The sequence below is a fragment of the Podarcis vaucheri genome (genome assembly GCF_965113315.1).
Source record: "Podarcis vaucheri genome assembly, chromosome: 2".
NCBI lineage: Eukaryota > Metazoa > Chordata > Lepidosauria > Squamata > Lacertidae > Podarcis > Podarcis vaucheri.
The window spans coordinates 97245944-97268779 of record NC_138760.1 but is presented as its reverse complement, the minus strand read 5'-3'; the positions used below and the strand labels follow the sequence as shown (position 1 = coordinate 97268779).

The following is a 22836-nucleotide window of genomic DNA, read 5'->3' as shown; positions in this document are numbered from 1 at the left end:
TTTAATATACAGTTGTGCATATATTCTTTTTAACTTTAACATGACTCGTGTAGAAAAATGAGATGGTTATAAAGGTGACATGAAAGAGATTTAAGAGCCTCGGACTAGCTAGAACAGTTCATTACCATGGTAATGCACAAACATGCTTGTGGACATTTACGTGCATAATATGGTTTTAACACACTGTTCTGTTTCAGTTGATGTGTGTACTAATTGTATGGGTCTGACCAACATAGAATAAAGCAGTGCTGTTACTTCCTATGGGTCCATTAAAATAGCCTGAAATTCTAGATGCATCACACCACTGGCTCGCGTTCAACTTACGATCAAGACACCTAGACCTGGTCTCTCCCCAGTCCTTGCACCCTTTGCTATTATTTTGTACTTAAGATGCAGGACTTTTCATTATCTCTGCTAAATTCCAATTCCTGTTCCAGCTGTTAAGATCATTTTGAATCATGATTCGGTCATCTTTGATGTTGGCTTCCCCTCCCAGCTTTGGGTCATAGGGAAATTTGATAAGCCACCCCTTATATACATCCTTGCCCAAGTCATTAAAATGTTGAACAGAATGTTCAGGGTACTGTAGTGGAGAGAACAGGTCAGAAAATCCAATTACACATGCAGCCTTTCATCTGCACAATTTTTGATCCAACCCATGAAACTATTTCATAGTGTGCTACAACAATGTGTGTGTGATTACACAGAGTGAAAAACGATATTTGTTTGTTCTACTCACAACAATTCTCCACCTCCCTCCCCTGAGGTGAACAAAATTCCTTGTTGAAACTTGCCGTAATACATCTAGATTTTGTATGATCAATATGAATAAGCACCTTATGAGAAGAAAAACGTTCTGAAATGCACATTCTGTGACATACTGTTGGATCATGAAGACACTTTCATTTATCTGTTTCAGCAAAGAGCAGAGCAATTGCCATCCCGGTTGATCTGGACAGCCAAGTAAACAACCTCTTCCTGAAATCTCATAACATAGTACAAAAAACAGCAATGAATTGGAGGATGACAGCAAGGAATGCTGCTCGGAGAGATTCGGTGATGGCTGCTTCTAGGGATTACCGCAACATCATTGAGAGATTGCAGGTGCGTACATAGCACAGTGGGACAGGAAAAAAATCCAAATTTCAAAAAATATTCTATTGGGGTCTGGACTGGCCGTGACTGCACAGGAATGAGCCCTTGGGGTTCTGGTAGATAGCTTGATGAAGCTGCAAGAAGGTGAAATTCAGTGTTAGGGGTCATTGGGAAATGGATTGAAAATAAAACATAAAACTTTTTATAGAAACATATACAGTGGATGCTCGGGTCGTGAATGTGATCCGTGCGGGATGCACGTTCGCAACCCGCAGCATTCGCAACCCGCATCTGCGCATGCGGGGGTTGCGATTCGGCGCTTCTGCGCATGTGCAAAGCGTGATTTAGCGCTTCTGCATATGCACGACCGCCAAAACCCATTTTGGTACTCCCGGGTTTCGGCGGTCCGCAACCCAAAAAAACGCAGTCTGAAGTGGTTGTAACCCGAGGTACGACTGTACTGAGACCACACTTTGCATAATGTGTACAGTTTTGTTGCATCACCTCCAACAGGCTATTCTAGTGCTAGAAAAGTTTCAGAAAGGGGCAACCAAACCACTTGGTACTTCTTAGTTAGGAGAAAAGACAAGTTAGAGGGGATGTGATATAGTGGTGGAAGATGTGTGGAAAAAATGGCTAGATCTCTCTCATAATACTAGAACTCAGATTCATCCAGTGAACCTGAATGTACTTCTTCACACAACACTATAGAATTCACTCCATAGAATCAAAGAATTGTAGAATTGGAAGAGATGCCGAGAGTCATCTAGTCCAATCCCCTGCAATGCAGGAATCTCAACTAAAGCATAATAATAATAATAATAATAATAATAATAATAATAATAATAATAATTTATTTATACCCCACCCATCTGACGGCTTCCAACAAAATATTAAAATACAATAGTCCATCAAACATTAAAAGCTTCCTTAAACAGGGCTGCCTTCAGATGTCTTCTAAAAGATAGCCATCCAACTTCTGCTTAAAATCCTCCCATGAATTTAAAGACGATTAGACGAATTCATAAGACTAGAGGATAATACTGGTAATTGCTACTGGTCACATGGCTATGTTCAGTTCTCCCCTGTTGGAGGCAGTACGCTTCTATGTATCTGTTGCTGGGAGTCAAAAGCAGGAAGAGTGCTGTTGCATTCAGGTCCTGCTTGTGGACACTTGACTTGATGAGTCATTGGCCTGATCCAGCCAGCACTCTTCTCATATTTATTTTTTAAAGAGTTAGGTTGTATTTACACGAATACGGGAAATGGCATTAGTTGCTTGTGCAAGAGATATTCAAGACAGCATGTCTTGCTTCTGTAAGCCACACATACTTTCATTTACAAGGATGTGTCTTGCACAGTGAGCATTGTATTTAATGTAATTCAGAACCGCATGGATAACACATTTAGAAAGCTGTGTGAAGTCCCTCCTCCCACACCACAGTCTAGAAGACACAGACCATTAAATTGGTGGGAATTGCAGCAGTGGGGATGGGGAATATTCAGGGTACCAATCAGCCGCACCTTCTTCCAGGTAATCCATTACATTCCCCCACCCCAACAGACACTCTGAGTTTCATGGCCAATGAGCATGTTCATTCATGACTTCTGAAAAGTTAATTTTTTATTTCTTTTTTAATATATGTACTTCCTAAAACATTTGGGTTTCCCCCCCTCCCAAGCCTGCTTATAACTTCCTCTTCTGCATAGGTGGTGCTATTTGGGCTAAATAAGGATTGCCACTCAAAACTATGAGTTTCCTATTAGTATATAGGAAAAATAATTCCTTGAAGCAAATGCTTTTGCTAGATTAAAGCACTGCAAGCTTGCAATATGTTGAAAAGACCTAGCACTCTCAGTGACAAGTTCTTTTGCTAGTAAGCATCAGACTTACTCCCCTACCCTTTAAAAACATTTTAAACAAATATTTTTATTATTTTTTGAAATTATTACAAATCAAACAAAATTGCTTTAATGCAATTTCTTAAAATCAGGTTTCCTGCTCCTGTTGCAGACATATGTCCATAATTCCCCCTGTTGCTGCTTCATTTCTTATTTTGTCTCCAGTTGACATCTTTTACTTGCCATTAAGCGGTTTTTCCAGCTGACCAATTTTTCACCTTACAAACAGCAGCTCCGTTACATCTTATAAATATATAATCCATTTCATGTGTGTAATCCTTCATATACATTTTGTTCCAGACCTGGTGTGTTTCGAGGGTTCAGTTCTTTCTTTCGTCGTTGTTCAATTTTTTCCAGTGTTTATCTGGATGGTACAAGGTCACGTGTCATTTCTTTCCACTGTTCTCAAACTAACCTACGAACCACAGCCACAAATAACTCACAGGGTGTACCCCAGGCTTTCGCCATTAAGTTCCCCTCTGGAGTTGTTTCTTGACACACAGTTAACAGCAAGGTCTTTTCTCAAATTCAGCCTCTCTTCCACATCTATTCGGCTGCAGGACATTCTCTCCCCCCCCCACTCCAGTCCTCTGACAACACCCCCATCCAGAAGTGGTCATACTTAAAGTCCATTTAGCCTCGATTGAGAGGGGAGGGCATAGCAAAACCTTATTAAATTCCTTATTGAGCATAAATCAAAAGGCTCCCCCCTCTTTTTCAAAGTGTCAAACAGAGTAACAAAGCAATGACTACACACAGAATCATAGAATCATAGAATCATAGAGTTGGAAGAGACCACAAGGGCCATCGAGTCCAACCCCCTGCCAAGCAGGAAACACCATCAGAGCACTCCTGACATATGGTTGTCAAGCCTCTGCTTAAAGACCTCCAAAGAAGGAGACTCCACCACACTCCTTGGCAGCAAATTCCACACGCCTCTTTCATTGTGCAGTGGAGGACAAGAAAAAGAAGGACCATTTGGAAACCATAAAACACAAAGCACCTTGTCCTCCCCTTCCTTTCCCAGCTGTTGCAAGTCTTCTCAAGCTTCAGAAAAACAGTCAAATACCTTCAGAGGGCGAAGCCCAGTCCTTTCGGCAGCTGATTGATTGCAGCCCATTAGAATATGTCTCTTCAGGAGCGCCTCTTGATTAATGCCAATTGTCCAGATTAAGGAGGAACTACAGTGCTGCCTTGGTTCTCAGTCTTAATCCGTTCTGGAAGTCCGTTCCAAAACCAAGGTGCATTTCCCCAAATAAAGGAATGCAGAATGGATTAATCTGTTCCAGGCTTTTAAAAACAACCCCTTAAGCAGCAATTTAACATGAACTTTACTATCTAATGAGACCATTGATCCATGAAATGAAAGCAATAAACAATGTACTGCAGTCACACAATCAGTACCTGAACTGGGTTCCACACAGTCACAATAACAAAACAAAAAAAGAGCCACAAAAACAAAAATGCAAATAGCAAAAACAGACAGACCTCAGTGTAACACTCAAAACGGTAGTGTGGCACTCAAAACGGAAGTGTAACACTCAAAATAGAGCATGTTTGGCTTCCGAAAAACATTTGCAAACCAGAACACTTACTTCCGAGTTTGCAGTGTTTGGATTCTAAGTTGTTTGAGTACCAAGGCGTTTGAGAACCAAGGTACCACTGCATTCACAAATCATGCCAGTAACGGAGGCTCTTCCATGGCAGGGACACACTCCTAGGTCGCTCCTGTTTTGCCTTTCAAGTTGGCAGACACAGGATTACGCGGCACTGCAGGATACAGTGAACTCCCCAGACCCTGCTGAGAAGCATTGGAGGATTTATATCACATTTTCTCCCTTTCCCCTATCTGAACTTCTTCACAGACCGCGGAGGGCTGCAAAGAACATCAAACATTGACTCATGGGCGTAGCCAGAAACCCTTTAAAAAACATTTTAGTCCCTACGAATTTCCCAATGTTAATCTTAAACTGTTTTATATCTTCACTTCAGGATATAGTGTCTGCTCTGGAAGATCGCTTGCGCCCGCTTGTCCAGGCTGAGTTGTCTGTATTGGTGGACGTCCTTCATAGACCAGAGCTGCTCTTCCCAGAGAATACAGATGCAAGAAGGAAATGCGAAAGTGGAGGTTTCATCTGCAAGTGAGTGGTGGAGTTGTGTTTACTTAATTCTCTTCCAGTAAATCCTGGTCCTTTTTTCTTTTAGGATGTTGCACCGTATTCTAATCTCAGCTTGTTATCATTTATCTTTGGTGAGATATTTGTACATGGATCAGGCTGTCAGTAAAAGGTTCTGTATACAGGCAACATCTTTTTGGTTGAGGAAAACTATAATATACTGCAGATTCTGTAACAGGAACACTGATCAATAGGGCCCCCCAAAATATGAAGTGCAGCTTCAACAACCTGGTTGAAGAGTTATAGTTCACCATATTTCCTGCCGTGTGGGCGGTATCAGGACCAGTAGGACAGTGCCATTTTCTCAAGTTTATTTTGAAGAAATTTCCATTTTTTTCCTGCTGGTTCCCAGGATTTCAATAACAGAACTAGATGTGTGACTGTCCTCAAAAACAGCCTTCCCTCCATAATGACTTATAAGAAAAAAAATGTGTAATGTCATATTAGCCCAGTTCACATATAACTTTTTAAGTGTTAACCATAGCTTGGCATGAACAAACAAATATGAAGGCTTCCAGAGATATGATCCTGGCTGATTTGCTCCTCCCTGGTCGTTCTACTCCTGTGGTGCACTGAGCTAAGCTGCAGTTTGCCATAGTGTGTCATCTGAACTCAGGCTCGTGGTTTAGCGCTCTCAAAACAAACCATGAGCTGTAACCATGTTTCTTTATCTCTGTGGTTTGCTGTTCATGGTTTGTCTGTGGTAGCTACACCACAAGTCCAGGATAGGACAACGGGTCAACAATCCTACAGCTTAGCACAACACAGCAGTAGAATGATTAGGGATGAGCAAGGTGACTGTGATATTCTCCTTGGGAACCAACACATTTGCTCGTTCATGCTAAGTCATGATGAATGAGGTCATTGTCATGTTTGGGGTTTTCTCATTCTCAGAAGTGTGGGGATGCCATGTCATTTCTATTTGCTAAACTTTATGTGGGATTTGGTGGGGCTGCTGTTTTTGGTAGAAGCCATGCATCTCTTGTAACAGTTCAGCCCTAAGTGCCCAGAAGCTTGCCTTTCTTTAGGTTGTAGTTGTGTTCCTTTGTTCAGTCCTTCAGGACAATTCACAATGAAAGAGTCTGATAACTTTTAGACCAGAAATACTTTTAGAGCATGAAAATAGGTAAGTGACCCAATAGCTTCCAAAAACAGCACCCCAGAATCACATGGTTCATTTGCCATCAATGAGGACTTATGTAGAATGAAATAACATAACAGCACTTATAGTTTCCTTATTCCATATTTAAAGCAGTCTTTATTTTATCATTACACCTTGTAGTCCTTACATATAGGAGAATTGTGAGTCAAAACTATCTTGTTGTGTGACACCTATCACCAGTAACACGGCAAATATAAACAACAGATGAATATGGCGTATGCTAGCCAATTTGTTCTCCCTCTTGACCCTTGATTTTAAATAGCCACAAATGCCTTCCTAACCAATTAGAAATTCTAGTACTGAAACAAACTGTGATCAATTGGTTGTTTTCAGGTTAATAAAACATACTAAACAGCTGCTGGAGGAAAATGAGGAGAAACTTTGTATTAAAGTATTACAGACACTCAGGGAAATGATGACCAAAGATAGAGGCTATGGAGAGAAGGTACTTTAATTTACCGTATATTATCTTGTCTTTTATTCTGTCTTTATATTTGCAGTGTAGTAAAAGAAACATCAGTACTGGGTCCTTATCTTTGTCTACTTTCTGCATTGTAAAAACATCTGAAACATTGTTGTGCACAATTGAATTGCTGCTGTTATTATTATCCCAGGTATTTTTAACATAGGCTGGGAATACCAAAGTACCTCAGCCATACCCTTTTCTTTGCTGTTGAGGATAACCGACCTTAGAATGGCTTACCTGGCTTTTTATCACATTATGAATCAAGTGGAAAGTATTCTGTTTTGTTTTTTTCAGGGGTTCCCTTCCTACTCACTGTGTAAACAAATACTGAAAATATTGAAATCGGTGAAAATACTTATAGGGCTGCTAGCCTAGGATAACCAATGGTTTAAATCAGAGGTGGCTATCCTGCAGCCTTTCAGATGCTGTTGGACCCCAACTCCCACCAAGCCCAGCCAGCCAGCGGTCAAGGATGATGGGAACTGTAGTCCAGCAAAACCCGGTGGGCCAAAGGACAGCCACCCCAATGTAAACCCTAAACGATTGTTCTACTATACTTCACATGGTCTCCCAGGATCCCTAGTGTAAAATAAAAATAAAAATGCATATGGTCTATGAAGTCCACTTATATGAGGATAAACTATATGTTACATCTGAATCTTAAGGTTATGTAAGTTTTGAGGTGCCAGTGAAGTTCATCCAGTTAAGAATCAGATAAGAAATTCAGGGGCTTCACAAAAAACTAGCACGTATGAGAGGTGAGCTCTTAAAACCCCTGACTCGGAGGCAGAAAAGCGTTCTTGGCTCCCTCTGTATTTCTTAGACCCAAATGCCCTCCCTGCCAGCGATGGCTACGCATAGGGAGGGGACAACAGGGACATTTTACCTTTCAGTCCTTCTGCCTTTGTTCCGCAAATATATTCTTGAACAAAACCCATGAACCTTTCATGCGTCTTTAAGAACTCAGGATTAATATTTTATCTGGTATTAGGTCCTCTTTTGGGCATGGGATTTCCACGCTTTAGGAAACAATAACACATGGTTTCGCTCTAAATCATCTGCATGGGATCGCTTGCGTTCTAACGCTTATAAGTATGTGGTAGGCATAAAGAAGATTCTACTGTCTCAAAAAAATTGAAGAAGAGATCCATTACTGCTTTTGTTTTCAATGAATTTGGACAAGTACTTACTTTCTTGACTCTACTTAAACGGGCAACATTACATTCCTATGATTTGCCACCTTTTTACTTCGTTACAGTATCCTACAAATACAATATTGGCAGTGGTTGTGGGTAGAGTATGCATTGTGGATCTTGGTGCTCCTGTCACCTGGTTACTTGCAATTTCTCTTGTATTAATTCTTGTTTTCAACTTTTTCTCCTCCTTTTTCACTTTCCAGTTGATTGCACTTGGTGAATTGGATAATGCTGAGGTTTTGCATTTCTTTCTTTCCCCCCCAAAATGTAGTGTTTGTAGCCTTGTAATCTGTTGTGCTGTTTTGCCAGTGCTTAAGCGTTGTGGTTCGTGTACTTGTACTAGTGACGTAGTAGAATGTAACTTGCCAGTGCCTGCAGTGAGGAAACAAGTCATTATATTGTCTCTTATCCTTCAACATTAATTTTGTCCAAATGTCCTCTGGAGGCAACATTTTTATCCTCTCTTGAAAGGTAGAATGGAGAGGTAGCCATCATTTGCATTACTAAACATAATGTTACCCCCACCCCCTCCCCAAGATTATTTGCGTGCATATAGAAGCAGTTAATGAAGATGCAAGGATGGAGGAAGTTTAATCCCTTTGTCCCATTGTCTGCCATTCTGAGTAATTAAAATGTGGGAAAGACAACTTGAATATGGGATCCAAATAGTTTCGCTATTCATAAATAGACTTGAGCGTGTCTAGTGAAGTTTTTGAGCACATGCCGTATCTCAAATTGCCTTTTAAAGGACTTTCGGTTTCCAAAATAGTTTGCTATGCAGAAGGAAAGACTGCTGTTTTGAGAAATGCTGGCACTAAGCATGTTTAGATATGCAGAAGTAGTTGTGTGATGCCTTGGGTCCTGGAAACTGACTGTTGCTACCAGGGAGACACCATCCTAGAACAGTGCAGTCCAATATTAACTGTTTATATTGTTGATTAATTTTCCTATGCTGACACCTAAACAGAGTGAGTCTTTCAGTGGGTCAATGACTAGCTGACCCAAAGGTTTCATTCTAATAGGGAGCTGGGATCAGTGACGCTGAAAGATTTACATTTATCTCCTAAAGTGAAAAGTGGCCATACACCCTAAAACTTGGAATGGAAAGTTGAATCTAGGTAACTGAATGTGAGAGTGAAACCAATTGGTGAATTTTTTATTGTGGATTAATTAATCAATTCTGAATAAGACTGCAGTTTTGAAGGTGACACCTATAAAGCTAAATCAGCAAACCTTTGCATATGGGAGTAGAACTATTGAATTCTAAAGCTTACTCTGAGTAGACATGGGTAGAACTGGGGTACACTTGAGATAACTTGAAAAATGTACATTTTGTATGCATGAAGACATTCATTGATGGGTGTTGAAATGTCTCTTAAGTGTAGCAAATTTTCTTATTTCTCCATTGAATAGATCTGAGAAAATGGTGAAGGTTTATTTAGAATATTTACATCTCACCTCTTTTGATCCCAAAGGTGGCTTAAAGTAGTTTGCAATAAGATGCACACAAAGTCCACACAATTCAGCAACCCTATGTCCCCTAGCTGATAGCACAGGCCAGGATACGTTTTGCTGCAGTCCCAGGACAACTGGCAGTTGTGTCTGAAGAGTGGTTGACTGGGAACAAGCCTACTGCAGCTGCTCCTTCTCAGGTGAATGGATAGGGCTAGGTTGCTTTTACTTTGCTCAAGATAGTAGTGTTGGTAGTCTTCTCCGCTGCCAAAATTTCATTCCAATCCAAGTTGACTGCTGCTGTTTAAATGTCACTAGGATCTGGTCTATGTCTACATTGCTATTAGGGACTCTAGGACCTAGATACTTCCAAGGTTCTGGAGGAGAGAATAAGCTAAGCGGCAGAGTTGATCAAGTAAAAGCATATTGTAGCCTATTTGTATTGATATGTAGGCTTTTTTAAAAAAGAAATTGTACTAAAGTGAACTCCTTTCTAGAATGCTGTATTGGAAATCCGCTGTCTCCAAGGAGCTAAGTTGTTCTTCATCCTCATCCTAGACCACATTGGCTTCAAAGTCTAGATCAGCTTTCCCCAACCAGATGCCCTCTAGATGTTTTGGATCACAGCTGCTTAGAGGGCTGATGAGAGTAGCACTCTAAAACATACTGCGGGCAGTGAGTTGAAGAAGGCTGGTGTAGAGAAGCTTCATGTATTTCTCTGTCTAATTAATTTGTGACAAATTCAGATGGAGTTTGGGGCTGTTTGTTTGTTTTTTGCTTTGATTTTCATTTAAACTCTTCCCTCTTCCCCACCCAAGTCTCTGGCCATTGTAGCCTGCTGTGTTTTGCAGTAAATCAACTACAGTGATCAGGCTCGATTTAGAACTTAGGCTCTTGATTTCAAGTAAGAACTTTGTTGGCTGCCTTGCATGGAAGGGATTTCATGCTTCAAGCAGGTGTGTTTATAAATATAGGAAATGAGCGCTGTCTGTTTATTAAAAGTGTCTTCTGGCAGTAGTTTGGATTCCCTGAAGCCTCTGTAAGGAAGCCGTAGTGTTTTCCTTTGCGTAATTTCCACCAGCCACTGTAAAAGCATGGAATGAAAGAAACTCATCCTTTTGGTGTTCATTCTGATAAAATGTGCTCTTGCAAGTCCAATTATTTGCTCATCCTCTTTGCCAGCCCAACTATATGTCTTTGGTTTCTGACATGTATAGAACTGCAGGTCTCTTCCACAAGGTTTCATGCACTAGAGCCCACTTTGTCCGATGCAGAAATAAAAGCAGCAGTACTTAATTTTGTGGGTGTGCGTCCTCCATTTAACCAGTGCTTTGTACTGCTCACTAGCAGCACATACTGTGTGACACATTAAGTAAAGATAGGGATCCTGGCTAGGTTGACAAAGAATAGCAGTAGCCTAGTGCAATGGTTAACTCAGCTGTGGAGTTTTCCAAATAAGAAGTACCCCATTTATACCAATGGAATCTCTGCTTGAAGTGCTGGGCTTTCAACTTAACACTCCATTGCTGCAGTTGTGGACCGGCTGCTGATAAACAAATTCCTTTTGGAGCAAAAACTGTTGGTTATATTAAACCTAACCTCAGAACAAGTATCAGTAGAAGAAAGGTGAGATAAAATTACAGTGAATAGTAATGATGCAGTCATGAAACTGCTGCCTTAAGGTAGAAGAACAGGAAAATAAGAACTCTCTAACTCCTGGAAACTCCTTCAGCAGTTCTGCTAAGAAAAATGAAGGAAACAGAAAACCTTGGCTAACAATTACCCTAATGTTCATAATAAAAAAATTCCTTCCAGTAGCACCTTAAAGACCAACTAAGTTAGTTCTTGGTATGAGCTTTCGTGTGCATGCACACTTCTTCAGATAAATTACCTCCCCTCACTCCAAACTCCACCAAACGCCATCTGAAGAAGTGTGCATGCACACGAAAGCTCATACCAAGAACTAACTTAGTTGGTCTTTAAGGTGCTACTGGAAGGAATTTTTTTATTTTGACTATGGCAGACCAACACGGCTACCTATCTGTAACTGGAACCTAATGTTCACAGTCAGTCTTGGAATAGAGGCAAGTACATGCCATCTTAGGTGAATCTGGCCATACTGGACAAAAGGGATTGAACAAATTTGGAGGTCTTTAAGCAGAGGCTTGACAACCATATGTCAGGAGTGCTCTGATGGTGTTTCCTGCTTGGCAGGGGGTTGGACTCGATGGCCCTTGTGGTCTCTTCCAACTCTATGATTCTATGATTCTATTCTATGATTCTAAATGGAAAATGAGGAACTAACCAATTGGAAGGGGCCCCCTTGGAAGGTTGTGAACTTTCCTTCCTTGGAGTTTTTTAAGCAGAGGTTGGATGGCCACCTATCACAGGTGCTTTAGCTGAGATTCCTGCATTCCATGGGGTTGGACTAATGACCCTTGGGAATCCCTTCTATGATTCTATGTTATTTCCTACATACCACCAGCTTCAGAGCTTTGTTACCCAAGGACCTTATGTGAAATGGGCTTCTGTGCTGGGGTGGGTGGCTGGGAAATATATATGCATGTAGGACTAATATAATTTTAATTTTGTATTTCTGCTGGTTACATAAATGGATTAATTGCCCTGCCAATTAATTGACTCCTGTCAACCTAGCAGTTCGAAAGCATGTCAAAGTGCAAGTAGATAAATAGGTACCGCTCCAGCGGGAAGGTAAACGGCGTTTCCATGCGCTGCCCTGGTTCGCCAGAAGCAGCTTAGTCATGCTGGCCACATGAGCTGTACCCCGGCTCCCTCGGCCAATAAAGCGAGATGAGCACCGCAACCCCAGAGTTGGCCACGACTGGACCTAATGGTCAGGGGTCCCTTTACCTTTTATTGATCTTGGAGGTGTGTTGTTCCTTCAGTAGCAACAGGATATATTAAATAAGCCTTATCTCTTTTTTAAAAAAAGAAGGAGGAAGAGTAATTGAAAATCTTAATGGCCTTGATAAAGAAAGTTGTAAAGCAGAAGGAATCAAATGGAACACTGGAGTGAGATAGCGTTTAGAAGAACTAATCGCTCTTCTGATACTATTAAACTTTGCCTGAAGGGGGCATTCTGGTGATGCTGAATGGAGCAGAGAGATGTCCTACTTGCCTTCTCTCTCTCTCTCTCTCTCCCTCCTACATTGCAGTGAACTGCTCAGTTGGGCACCTGCCAACAGCCAAGCAGCAGTTACATAACAGGCATCTTCTTTTTTTTCTTCTTCCTGGAATTTAGGCTTGCTGCTGATGTGTGACCTTCAGCAGTAATTGCCAATAAAATGTGGTGGAGCTGTTTACTGTTAGTTCAGCCCAGACTCTGGCTGTCAGTATCCCAGACTATGCTGGCAGATATTGCAGTCTGTGTGGTTGCTAAAGCATTTCTTTTTTTAAAAAAAGAAAAAGAAAAAAGCAGCAACATTAAAATGCTAATACAGCTTCAAGGAAGCATACAGGGAACTGTGCCCAAAGCTATAATAGTGCTGTAAAAGCAAGAGAGGTGGTGGTGGGGGGGTTTGCATACAGAAAGAAAGAGGGAATATTTTATAACCAGCCCTATCCTGGAGAATTTGCTCGTCTATAAAAGCCTTTGGTCCAGATTGCTAAGCGGCTCGTTATGCTTAAGTGATTGTATTTAAAGGGAGCTCCCCCATCCCCGTATATATTTTCTCACGTACATCATAAGCAAATTTCCATTTATTATCAAAGACAACTGATAGGATAAAGAGAGTATTTTTGAGCCTTTGCCTTTTCAGCTGCATGCCAGGCACGCATTCAACAAATGAAGTTTTTCCCATGGCCACTGTTTTATAACTGTTGGGTATCTTGCCAGAAGAAAGGGCAGCAGTTCCAGTAGGGTGTGGAACGGGAAAGGAGGAAAGAGAAGCATTTCAAGACTAGTCACAATATTGAGTGTTTTCAGCCAAGTGTTTCATGCCTCTCCTCTCCTCTCCTCTCCTACATAGAAGCTGTAGATAAGGGGTCGGCAAGGTTTACCTCACCTGGGCCGGTTCACTCCAGCGGAGATCCCTCTTGTGGGCTGGATTGCGTGTGTGTGTAAGCGCCCCCCCCCCAATTTCCGGTGTCTCTGTTTGCGCAGACGCGGTTTCCAGTGCCGTGGAAGCAAGTCCCCGTGCCTCACTGTGCTGGTTTAGTGCAGTGTGCAAGGACTCACCAAACAGGCGGTAAATGACCCCCGTGGGCCGCTTGTGGCCCATGGGCCTTCGGTTGCCCACCCCTGCTGTAGATTGCTGTTGGAGGGGAGGGGTCAGTCCACTAATGTAACTTACCTTGTCAGCATTGCCTTGACTTGTTACCGACTCAGGGAAGGTTTTCATTAAGTTCCTCTCTGCATGGAGGGAAGAGTGAAGTAACACACAAACGTGCAACTCTGTGTGAACAGAGTTTTGTCACATAAGGACTTTCCTCTCCAAAATTTGCTCTGGAATGTCCCCCAAGTTGCTGGAACACATTTTGATGGGTGTGGGGCTGCAGAGGAGAGGAGTGGGAAGTTTCATTGCACAAGCAGACCAGTATTGTTGGACACAAGCATGTACAAATAAATAATCTGGGGAACAGCATACTATATTAGACCCCAAAGACAAAATATGTATGTGCGTGTGTGTATGAAATTTTTCAATTCATGTTTTTGCATATTTGCTTTTAATCTGTTTTTACGCTTTGCGTGTCACTTTAGAATTTGTTTAGGAAAAAATATGCATTGGAAATAGGAATGCTGAAATTTTGGGACACAGTTAAACTTGTAATTTTGCTGACTAAAAGTACTTTAAGGAAACTGCCCTAAGCCACAAATAGGGATAAGAATAGCTCCAGGTGTACTATTCAGGTTATGTCTCCTTGAAAACGTTCTGTTCTCATTTTAATGGTCACTTAAACTGAAGAGTAATGAAGTGGACTTGTGATTATTTTGTACCTGTATAGTCAAGTCTCCCCAAAATGCACTGGTACATTCTTTGAAAGTATGAAATATATTTTAATGACTGAAACCATATTTCAGTGCTACACTAACAAGACTCCTTCTGTCTCAAGCTTCTGTGCTCCCATTCCCTCTTTTCTGATGCATCCCAGAAGAGGAAATAAGTAGCATTATGCCCAGAAAGGATAAACTGTGCTTAGTTTAAACTATGGTTCATTGAAACAAGCAGAAATAAGTCTGTCATTTCTGAAGCTAGCATATTCCAAGGAACCATAGTTTAAACCAGCTTTCTCTCATTACCAAAGTCGCCTCCATATATTTTTTTAGACTACAACTTGCCTGGGTTAACTGGGGCTGCTGTCCAAAACATGTGAAGGCCATCAGATTGGGGCACACTGGTTCAAACTAAAGGTGGGCCAAACATTATTCTCCGTTTCACAGGTCCATTCGTTACCTGCAAAACCGGAGGTAACATTTCTTGAGCTCATGACCTGGAGGAGCCAATGAAATTGGGGGCGGGTACACTTTTGTAACTGTACAATGTGGCCAAGGAATCTTTATTACCCTTAAAGTGACCCTGTCTACATGAATGCACTCTCTCGTCTTTCTAGAAATAACCCATGGGCATACCAGGAAGCAGGAAGCTTGCATGTAGAGTGCCTAATGTTCCTGCTAGCTAATATGTGGGGGCTTTTAAATGGTTTTAAGAACAGTGAAGACTGCTTAGTTTTTATATGGCATGCTCCCCAACTCGCTTACGCACTCACCCCAAGAATCCAAATCATTTTCACCTAAACCGTTTATGCTTGTCATACAGCAAGGATGGGGAAACTGCCCCCCATAAGTCAAATATGGCTTGCATGGCCTTTGACCCACAAGGCTCTTCTTGCCAAGTCATATCCCTTACATATCTACCTCCCCTTACCCCCAGGGCAGGCAATTAAGGGTGGGGCTCGGCCGAAGGGCCTTTCTACAGCGGTTTCCAAACACAAATCATAGGACTTGCAAAGTGCTTTGTACAGTGATTCCCAAATGCATGGCCTGTTCAAGAGGCAGCAACACAGGCATCCTACTGCCTCCCTCTCCAAGATGGATCCCTGCCCCTCTTCCTGCTTCTTCCTCCAAGCTACCTTTGCTTGAAAACTCCCTTTTCCTGTCCCCTCAAACACACACCTTGGTAACATCTTATCCCCCAGGCTGAAGGATTCCTCTCCTCAGCGGCCCATCAACACCTTTTGTCATGTTAACAGGTTTTCTCTTTACTAAGCCAGCCAACCTTTGCAGCTTGCATTCTCCTTTCCTATCACAAATAACTAAAACCCTAGCATTCATTAATTTCTAATCTATAATGACTAAATTCTCTTCTGAGATTTGTTGTTTCAGCAATATATGTATATATATGCTTAACCATTACAGTAACTTTACTTTGCTAAATCTTTGATAATATGTAAATAGTTGGCCAAGAAAAGTCCCCCTTTACTTAACAACAATATAGCAAAACAGCAGGGAAATGCTTTCAGAATTACATTTTTGGGGAATGGAACTCTTTCTTTAACTGCTTATACCTTGCAATCCTGTTGTTAAAAGGTGGTAGTATTGGAGTGAATGGGCCTTGGAGTTGTAGGCAAGCTATTTAACATTTTTATACACTTTGGACTGGAAGAAAACTATTTTGTTTAAAACTTACAGTATGATCTGAAAAGAGGATAGATATACCAGAATGAGCTAGATCAGGGGTAGGCAACCTAAGGCCCGTGGGACGGATGCTGCCCAATCGCCTTCTCAATCTGGCCCGCAGATGGTCCGGGAATCAGTGTGTTTTTACATGAGTGGAATGTGTCCTTTTATTTAAAATGCATCTCTGGGTAATTTATGGGGCATAGGAATTTCTTCATGTTTTTTTTCCTTCAAAATATAGTCCGGTCCCCCACAAGGTCTGAGGGATGGTGGACCGGCCCATGGCTGAAAAAGGTTGCTGACCCCTGAGCTAGATGTTAGGTGAAGGAGGATAAGCTCCTACAGCTGCTTCTCATTTAAGGGTTTCCGAAGTCTCCTAAAAACAAGCATCCATCTTCTTGGAACTAGTTCAGGAAAAGAGACCACTCCAGAAATAGTTGGGCATTGTACAAGATTGTCTGGGAGTTAGCCGCTCGTAACGTTCTTTGGCAAGACTTTAATTTACACGTATTTTCAGAAATAGACCCAAATCTTGCCGTTCCATATATTTAAGCATATTATGAGAAGCATCCCTTTTTCGTGTAACATGACCGAATTCCAAGTCATCATCATCATTATTACTTCTACTACTGCTGCTATTACAGGTGATAGTCCAGTGCTTGGTGTGTCTATGTGATGTAGTTTGCCTTCAGTTTCCTTGTGTTATCTAGGTGTTTCCTTGTGCATGCGGTATTGGTTTGCAATAGATGTTCATGTTTTTAATGGATTTTGGTACAGTCATTTAAAGTTTGAATATGTTCCTTAGTCATTTTTTAAACATTTAAATGCCTAAAGCATTACTGATCAGCTATGCAGACATTCTGTTTTGCTGCTGTTCATAGCAAATCACATATATTGTGGAAGAGGAAGGTTTGGTATTGGAAAAGGTGAGAATCTAATTGTGTATTCTTGGACATGGCATTCCTGCTTGTGTATGTGTTGAACGTTTTTTCTTCCATTCTTTTGGACTGGAGGTGAGATGTCCACTGTAATTAAATTTAAAAAAGGGAACTGTATGAACTGGGAACAGATATTTAACCCTACATCCCTAGCATATTGATGTGTATACAACTGGGATTGGCATTTCTGAGCAAGATGTGCATGTGGTAATGACCATGTACTTCAGGCATATGCCTATTTTTCCAAGGATCATTTTTTTAAAAAAAAAATATTTTGGATGGGGGACAGGATTCTGTACTGTTGTCAAATTAGTATTTTGTTGTCTTGTAAAAAAAAAAGTCAATATCTCCATGTGCCAATCATTGGTTTACAGGAAAGATTGATGACTAATGAGTTTTCTTTTTACAATTTTGCTTTTAAATAGCTGCCACAGTCACCAGAAATGGAAAGCTCCATAGAGGTCTGTCACTCGCTCACCTATATTTGTAAAACATACAAATATTGGTGGTTTTTAAAGTAGCTGTGGTTGGATGTCTGTCTGTCTTTTTGGTGGTTCCAATTCTGTTCAGATAAGTGAAGTTTAGACAGTGATCTCTGCATGTGTTCCAACTGCTTGGATTATAATGCTAAGTGGACAAATTCATCCTGCTTCACTAAAAAAAAGAGAGAGAGAGAAATGGAAAAACAAAACAGCAAAGGGCTATGTCTGTTAATTCTGATAGATGCCTAACTACACCTTACTATCAAAGAAGTATTGAACACCTCAAAAAGTTGGAATATTTAAATATAACTGCAATGTTCTTAGTCTCTTGAAATTCAAAATACCTATCACCTTGGTGTAGCAAGAGAAGCCTGTACTTGGATCACCATTTACAGTAGATTGCCCTTGAGCTATGTGTTTCTGTTTTTATTATTTATCTTTTGAACTTTTATACTACTTTTCATGAGGCTTTTGAAGCAGAACATGATGCCCATTAATCTTGTAGACCGTGTAATCCTGTTTGAAAATAAGCTACTTGTACTTTAAATGGATTTACTGACCTTTTCTTACAGGATGACTCAGTAACACAACGAACATGCATGCATTGGGAAAGTGTGGTTCAGTGTTTTGTATGCGTAAACATTGGTGACTGTCACGTGTGAACGTTTTATCAGAGAGAGTACTTTGCATGTTACTTGCAGACTTTTTACTTTCGTTTCGGGGTGATATCCAGTATTAGTCATACAGTAGATTTTGGTCAATTGATATCAGTGGGTCTACTTAATTCAGGGTACCCCAGTAAAGGATCCAGAGGGAAGGTTCTTTCCAGTGGTCCAGACGGGGGCCGTTGGGCCAAAGAACACTCTACTGGCGCCCTGGTGGGATTGCCTCATTTGATCTGCGTCATGGGGACATCCTTGAATCCCCGATCAACACTGAAGGAGTTATCAATCAGCAAGTGGGTTGGTTGATTTAGGATACACACTCAGTGCCTATTCCAAAGTCTACTACATCTGTAATCAATGAAGTTGTGGCCAATTTAAATCCCAGATTATTATCTTGTCATCATTCTTGCTATTACAAAATCACCGCCCAGGTCACTGGCTTGGACCCACAATCAGACTTACATGCACCCCTTTCTTCCTCTTCTCACACACGAGAGGAAATTAAAATCTGTTGCTTTTAAACTAACCAGAGTTCCCAGAATTCAGACATAGCAAACAACTGTGATTGGTTTAAAATCAGAAGTGGATACTTTGTGTTTTCTCCTCAGGTCTGTGCTAGAGGGAGGAGAAGGGGAATGTCTAAAGCCACAACTCACTATGGCTTCTGCGTGAAACACTAAACCATAGTTTTATACAAACCAGACCAAATTTCCAAAACATTTCTTTAAAAACTAATAATGAAGACTGACAATAAAAGATCCACTTGTAGTGTTGGCCCTTCTTTTAAAGTTAACATTTCTAGTTTACATCAAGCAGAAATGAAGCACTTTTTCTTAAGTTCTATTTTTTGAAACAGAGATTTGGAGTGAATTGTGTCCAGAATAACTGCACATTAAACTGTGACGTGTCTGTATATTGCATGGAGGCAACCATTGGCAATTTCTTTTTCTCTTCGTTCATTATGGTTAGGTAGAGAAAGAATGCTAGAGCCAGTGCTATCAAAGCTAGATGAATGTTGAACAAATTCATTGCAGCAACTAGTTAGTTACTGGTGCTAAATTTATTTAGTGTCTCTTTAGTATCAGACTTTAAAACAGAATTTTTGCATACTCGCCAGGAGCTTGATCAAAGTCTACCACAGAGACAGCTTGAAGATCATAAAAGGGTACGTATATTCTGTGGTGGTGTTTAGGTTTAATATGTTGGGTGCTAATTACACCTGGGCTTTCTTTGTTCCTTTTTCTCACTTTTTAAATAGCTTAAAGAAAATGTGGAAGTAGCTGAAGGATCCATCTGTTTGTTGCTGTTGCAAACTTCAAAAATATTATTGAACAAAGATGACAAATGTCATTTGATAGGTCCAGATTAGATTCTGGAGGCTTTCGGATGTTAGAGAATGTGTGGGTGTGTTCTTTTATTTATTTTTAATGGTGTCATCTGACTTGTGACATATGACATTGTACATTAAGTTAGTATAGATGTAGCTGCAGTGGCAACTGGTAGTAAGTGTTTTAGAAATTAGGGCTTGCTTTCAGGAGAAAAACATTGGTGCAATGTCTCTTTCCTTATATAATGTGTTCTGTACCATAGGTCCAGGGTTTCAGTTTTGGGGGGAAGCTTACAGCATTAATGAAGCCCATTAATATCACCTTGTGTGCCCCTCTCCCCACTTGTAGTAAAACCATGTCCCTCAAAGTCTTCTGTAATTTAGAAGGCGTATCTCTCTAGGGGTCCTGTAATATTGCAGTATTCTGCTGCATAGACTATTAGAAACACAGGTGTCTTCACTAGACCAACCCAGTAGTCCTAAAGCTCAGGATTTATTTTAACATAATCAGTTGGAAAACTCTTGCAGCCAATGCTGAAATATAGCAGCAGAATACACAAAATTATTTGTGTTTTTTTTCCAGTAGCCTACTGTCTTCCTATTTCAATGCATGATTTTAGCAATGTGATTTCTTTCTTTACTGGAAGTAACACAGGTGCCCCATACTAATATTATGAAGAGGCATGCCTTCTTTTTCCTACTGGGCTTGAGGATCAATACTACTGTTCCATATACTGTAGATCAGCTTTTGCCAGTCTTTTAGGCCCCGTGGGCACATTTTCAAACAGGAGGAAGTATTGTGGGTGCTGTGCACACCCTGAACAAAAACCGCATACTGCAACCTGAACTTCAGCCAAGACAGATGGAGGGGGCCCTACAGGAACTGAGAAAGACTTCTGTGGGCCAGTTGTTAACGGCAACTGGTAGTAAATATTGTAGAAATTAGAATATAAAACTCAGCTCTAGCACTTCATTAACATAAATCAATTTTCTCCTAGGGGGAGGAAATACAATATAATTGGATGCCTATTAAACTTGCCTGGGTCTGTTGTATGTGCTTTGCTTCCAGCCTCGCAAACTGTGCAGGATTGATGTCAACATAGACAGCTATGCAGATTTTGTTGTCTCTTTCTAATTAACTCACCCCATGATTGTTTGAATTGGGTTTTTGTGAGGTCTGTATTGTCATTAATGCTTCATTGTGATGCTGAACTACTTCTTCTTCTTCTTCTTCTTCTTCTTCTTCTTCTTCTTCTTCCACTACCACCACCACCACCGCTAAATATCATTGATTTATTAATAATCTCCTAAACAACCATCTAAAGGCAATTTGCACTAAAAATATTTAAAACAAGACAGAAACCATACAAAATAGATGTTTCTGTAGCTAGGAAAGCGTGACAGAACAAAAATATATTTAGTTGTTTCTGGAAAATGCAGATAGTGGATACTTAACAGAATATTTTGGTGGAACATGTTCCACAATGTGTTTTTTTTGTGGCTGAAATAACTCTAGAGAGAAAGGTGGAGTTTGGTCTCATTAAAAATGAGATGCTTAAAATACATTTGAGTCTCTGGACTGGCTCACTCGCTGTGTCACAGATCATTGTTTCATGGTGGAAGGAATGGATTGTGTTCTTCTCCTTACCATGTCTATGAGGCACTTTTGTACCTCAGTGACAGAGCACATGCTTTGCATGCAAAAGGCTCCAGGTTCTGTCCCTGGCAGACAGTAATGAGCCGGGTGGACCAATGATCTGAATCTGAATAAGCCAGTTTCCTCCACCACAGAACAATGATCCTAGTCAGGTAAGTAAGTGTATAAGTTGGACTTCTGTGTTTGTTCTAAAGGTGGCCAAAAGGCCAGTGCATCTATTTTCTACTAGATGGAAAAATATGAAAATATTTAAGCCATAAAGTTCATTCTGTTTGTAGAAAATTATTGTTTTTCTGTCTCCAGTAGAAACCCGGTTGTTTTTAGATTCGGACGAACTGCCCAATGTCAGGATTTTTCTAGGCAGTTTATAACCCGTTTACCTTTAACATGGAGGTATGTTAGAAGAATGAACCACCTAGTTGCAGCTGTCAAACGAATGCTAGTGTAACAGATAAGGACATTTCCATAACTAGTTGCTTAAGGCTATCTAGGGAGAGGAGTGAGAATCTGCAACTTACGGTGCAATTCTCCTGGAAGTAAAGAGTAAGGAAGCGTTCAAACTAAACGGGTCATTTCCTTTTCAATTCCACTTATTAAATATATCCTTTTGCTTCATTAGTTTTTCACAGGTGGATTCAGTTGAGTGAAGAACAATGATAACTAACATGGAGAGCTGCCAGTCTGGGAGCCATCTAGTGCCTACTTAAAAGCTTACGGTCACTCCGTTATGATGAGCATTGTCACTTTCAGAAGCAGATGTGGGTCTCTCTGGGCTTAATCCATCCAGGTTTGTGGATGGGAAAAGTACTAGGAAGTCCCAAAGCCAATGATACCATTTAAATATACTTCATTGGACAAGTCCCAAGTGCAGGATATCTCTTGCTATGAGGGAGTGCTATGAGGGATATTTTTATTTAAAAAAACACACTTCATTACATGAATTATCTTGAAATGGGCCGCAAATAATGTTTTGCAAACATCTGGAGAGCTCTTAAGGTGGTTCATCAAAGGGCAACTAATGTACAATGCCTATTATTGATCTATTGTGACTTTTGGCTTCTCAAATCTTCACCCAGCCCTACAACAACTCACTGGAGAGGAGCTAAAAGTGCCAATTATGTGTGTGTGGCAGCACGAATGGTTCATTTAGGCAAGGAGATGGGGACAAACAAGTTAAAGAGCAGAATATCCCTACCCCCCCCCAAAAAAAAGAAGCCAGGGAAGGGAGTGCCAGATTTCCCCAGGAGGGAGTTTCAGAGAAGGGGGCACTCTCATGGGGAAAGTCCTCTCTTGTGTTCATACCGGCAGCTGTAGTGAGAGAAAGGCCTCTCCTCCTGACTGGCGCCTACTGGTTGGAGCATATGGTGGGCCCGCCAAATCATCACACAAGTATCTGTACCTTGAATTGGGTACAGATTAGTTCATTGCTCTCTGAACTGGAATGATGTGTTGTCCTTTAGTCACTGTGGTCAGAAACTGAGCCACTGGATTCTGCCACAGCTGTAGCCTCCAAACCTTTTCCAAGGTCAGGCCCCAAGTAGAGGCCCATTGCTGTAATCTATATTAGGAAAGCACAGATCCTGTATATCTGGGATGTCCAACAGGTCGACCACGATCGACAGGTCAACCCCTGGTTGTTATTAGTTGATCCTGGGGTCATTTTCGCATTTAGCCTTGCGT

General features: G+C 40.9%; 2 protein-coding genes across 9 annotated transcripts in view; one reads left to right on the top strand and one right to left on the bottom strand.

Moving 5' to 3' along the window:
• LOC309525214 (uncharacterized protein) overlaps window positions 1–22836 on the bottom strand; it is a 168122-nt gene that overhangs the window by 20574 nt on the left and 124712 nt on the right. The gene's annotated exons all lie outside the window — the stretch shown is intronic.
• The window catches only part of ITPR1 (inositol 1,4,5-trisphosphate receptor type 1), a 217209-nt gene that overhangs the window by 126397 nt on the left and 67976 nt on the right, over window positions 1–22836 (top strand). For 4 of the 8 annotated variants that reach the window (XM_082209117.1, XM_082209119.1, XM_082209115.1 and 1 more), the window contains 6 exons: window positions 920–1104; window positions 4990–5138; window positions 6670–6781; window positions 8202–8234; window positions 17451–17486; window positions 19290–19337. In XM_082209117.1, coding sequence (XP_082065243.1) covers window positions 920–1104; window positions 4990–5138; window positions 6670–6781; window positions 8202–8234; window positions 17451–17486; window positions 19290–19337 — 563 coding nt within the window. The remainder of the gene's footprint in view (window positions 1–919; window positions 1105–4989; window positions 5139–6669; window positions 6782–8201; window positions 8235–17450; window positions 17487–19289; window positions 19338–22836) is intronic. The other 4 variants (XM_082209121.1, XM_082209122.1, XM_082209118.1 and 1 more) reach the window with 3 other exon arrangements.